Here is a 3,705-nt window from a genome sequence, read left to right on the forward strand (position 1 = left end):
ATGAATAGTAAATTCATAAAAAATATTAGAAAAAATAATAAAATTCTGAAATTTCGCGGGTATGAACCTTGGTTAATCATTATACTCATGTGTGAAGTTTCATGATGTATTGACAATTGACACCCATGTTATTCTTAGTGAAGAAAAATACAAATGCGACCATACTATTCATTAAACAGTGTTTTTTAATATAGCTTCAATTAGCTTTGATTTTGTCATTTCTACCCAGATTATCATGGATGTAATTTTTTAATGAAACTTCATATGCGAATATACCGGTTAACTATGTATATTAAAAAAGTAAATTCAGATTCTTTTTTATTTTTTCTAGCATTTTTAAATTTACTATTCATAAAAGGTGCGCGCGCACCCATGTTCACCAAATCCGCATCCCATTGTTATTACCTTAACAAAACGAAGGAAAGAAAACTCAAGACAAATGATAATATAAACTTGCACACGGGTTGTATATAACTTGCACTATTCCACAATATACAAGAACAACTATATAGTTGTATAACTTTGGACGGCAATATGATTTTGCACACAAATTACATGCGACTTGCATGTATATATCTACATTGTACACAATATTCCGAAAGAAAACATCAACTTGAAGATTAATCGTTAATCGACACATCGATGATGAATTGCATTTCATCATTTCATGTGCAAATAAAACAACACAAATAAAAAAAGGAGGGGATACAAAATGTGAGTAAAAAGAAACTCCCTCTGTCCCAAAATAACTAACGTGGTTTTAATTCAAATAAATTTTAGGCAACTTAAAAATAACAAAAGTGAGAATACTTAGGGCCATGCAACCTCGGAAACAAATGAATACTAGTCTTCGCGTGTATACCATAACACTATTCGTCTCACAAAAGAAGTTGCTTTCTCACGGGGCTGGCGTTTTGGCTCCCGGGAACACATGCTCCCTCGTGAACAATAACACCAAAAAAGATATTAAATATTTCTGGATTTTTTTGTAGATGTTTGTGTTAGTAAGCATGCATGACAATTTTCATGCGAAACAGAGCGGCGGAGTTTCGTTGGCAGAAAATAAAAATAAAATTGGGGTGACATTTTGGGCTAACTTTTGATGTTTAATTTATTTTCTTGCACAAGACAAAATGCTTAACCTTTTTGCCTCAAAATTTACAGGTAGCATTTGAATGTGACAAAATAAACGTAAGTTTTTTGTCTTGAGTTTTTTTATTTCAAAATTTTTTTTGGGCCCGGGAGCATGCTCCTGGGAGCCAAATTGACTTTCCGCTTTCTCGTTAACTATCCAAGTCTACTCTGACAGGATCAAAAGCGTTTTGATTGGGCTGATCTTTAGGGGTTCGTGATTAGGTTGTCGTTATCATAAGATATTTTTTGTATCAAAATTAGCAATGCACAAAATGTGACTATTTTAGAGATTTGATAGTATCTCAGAAAAAGTGAAAGATTTCACAAAGATTGTGCACACAGTATAACATGCATTGGTTTTGCCCAAAACAAAGCTTCATAAACTTTGACCAAGTATTTTTTATGTGATAAACTTTGATCAAATTCATTAAAAAAAATACCGGTATATACTCCCTCTGTATCAAAATATAAGATGTTTTTGTAGTTCGAATTAAACTGCAAAACGTCTTATGTTTTGGTACAGATGTAGTACAATATAGATACAAATATATTTCATGATGAAACTATTGCTATTAATTTGGTATTTTAAATGCTGATGTTTTTTAATAAACTTGATCAAAATTTACAAAGTTTGACTTTTAAAAAGTCTAATAAGCAGTGTATTTTTGGATACAGGGAGTACGGAGTACACGGCATTCGATGGTCAGCAGAGTACCAAGACGACGATAATGAGGCAGTGAGGCAACTCAAATCTACTGTAAATCTGTACAATCTTATGTCCTGCACAGCCGTGGTGCAGCCACCAACAACTACACCGGCGGCAGAGGCGGCTCTGGTGGCAACGGCGCCATCTTGCCGGCCTTGGGCGGCTCGACATGGCAGCGGCAGACCGGGCACGTTGCATGCGAGTGGAACCACATGTCGATGCACCCAACGTGGAACGTGTGCGTGCACACCGGCAGCCGCCGCGCCTTCTCCCCACCGGACAGAGCCTCCAGGCACACCGCACACTGGGCCTCGCCGTCGCCGGCAGCGGCACCGTACACGAATGCCGGGATGGCCGCAATGGACGCCTGTGATAGGCCGCCCCGCTCGACGGCCGCCGTGGCGTCGTCTTTCACGAACACCACCGGCCCGGTGAGCAGGCGGCCGGTGCAGGAGAGCAGGAACAGGATCGCGCAGTAGAGCGCGAGCGCGATCCACACGTACCTGACGAAGGCGGAGAGGAGGACGAGGAGCAGGAGCACCGGGTATGACGCGAGCACCAGCGCGCTGCCCTGCCCGACGTCAAAGACACCGCCGCCGCGCGCCTGCCACGGGAGGTCCACTGACGACGACGGCGACGACATCGCTGTTCGAAGGCTTCGTGCGTGCAATGCTTGCGACTTGTGTGAAATGCTTGTGAGCAACTGAGCATTAATGGCGCCATCGGGGACCGATTTGTAAGCTGAGGGTTAAGCTTCTGGAAGAACCGGATAATGCCTTTGGTTGACAGCGCACGCAGCTGCACCTAAGGCAGGGCGGACTTGAGTTGATCTGTTGAGCAAGCAAGGTCGCCGCTGGTATCTGAATGGAAAAGTATTAAAATCAACCGGCTGATTATAGCGCGGCTTAAGCCTCCTCGAGGTGTCGACACGTGCCCCTCTCAGCCCACCTTATCCTTTCCTATGCGCTCCCCTCCACTCGTCTTCCTCATCTTCTTCTTCCTCCCTTTCCCCTCCATGGGCTCTCCCCTCATCTGCTGCTGCAGGGAAGAGGCACGCCGGCCAATCCCCCCATCGTGCGATTCTACATGGTGAAGCTCCCATCAGGGGCTGCAATAGTGACCGACGGTGCTGTAGACGACGAAGCACCCGCCATGGCCGCCGCGTGTTGCATCACAGCATCCGCATGTCGCCATTGCGTGCTTCGCCGCAGCAACCCCATTGACGCTGGACGTGCACCGCGGCTACCTCGAGGGCCTGCTGGTCAAAGAGCGGACCAAGCTGGCCCGGGTGCGCCACGGCGGGCCCGACGCGATCGCCGCGCCGCACGCCGAGCTGGGCCGGATGACGCTGGACGAGCTCCGCGAGCTGCTTGGGCCCGTCGACGCCGCGATGGCGGCCGCCGCGGGGAGGCGGAGGGCGCTCGGGCTGCCGCCGACGGGCGAGGGCGGCGCGGTCGTCGAGACCGCGCGCGTGGACTCCGGCCCGTGGGCTGCCGGTGGCAGCTCCTCGAGCGACGACGGCGGGTACCCGATGCAGCAGCAGCAGCAGGGCCCTGGCGGCGCCGACCTCCTCCAACTGGCCATGTGGCACGGCGGCGGCATGATGCAGCAGCCCGATCGCTGCAATGGAAGGTCACCGGGATCGTTGAAGCTTCGCCGCCAGCGCTGCAATGGAGCGCCGCCAGTGCTACAATGGAGCGTTGCCGGAGTCGCCGGGCTGCAATGAAGCTTCGCGGAACGTTGTCGGTGCTGCGTTGAAGTGCCGCCGAAGTCGCCGGGGCTGCAATGGAGCGCCGCCGGGGTTGCTGGAGCTGCAATGGAGCTTCGCGGAGTGTCGCCTGTGCTGTATTGAAGCACCGCCGAGG

General features: G+C 48.6%; 1 protein-coding gene across 1 annotated transcript; it reads right to left on the bottom strand.

Annotated features, from left to right (window-relative positions):
- Positions 1-1,757: 1,757 nt before the first annotated feature.
- LOC123169487 (RING-H2 finger protein ATL17-like) lies at positions 1,758-2,769 on the bottom strand. Its single transcript, XM_044587362.1, has one exon. The coding sequence runs from the start codon at positions 2,481-2,483 to the stop codon at positions 1,944-1,946; it is 540 nt and encodes a 179-aa protein (XP_044443297.1). The 5' UTR covers positions 2,484-2,769; the 3' UTR covers positions 1,758-1,943.
- Between the last annotated feature and the right edge of the window lie 936 nt (positions 2,770-3,705).

Source organism: Triticum aestivum, chromosome 7D (genome assembly GCF_018294505.1).
Source record: "Triticum aestivum cultivar Chinese Spring chromosome 7D, IWGSC CS RefSeq v2.1, whole genome shotgun sequence".
NCBI lineage: Eukaryota > Viridiplantae > Streptophyta > Magnoliopsida > Poales > Poaceae > Triticum > Triticum aestivum.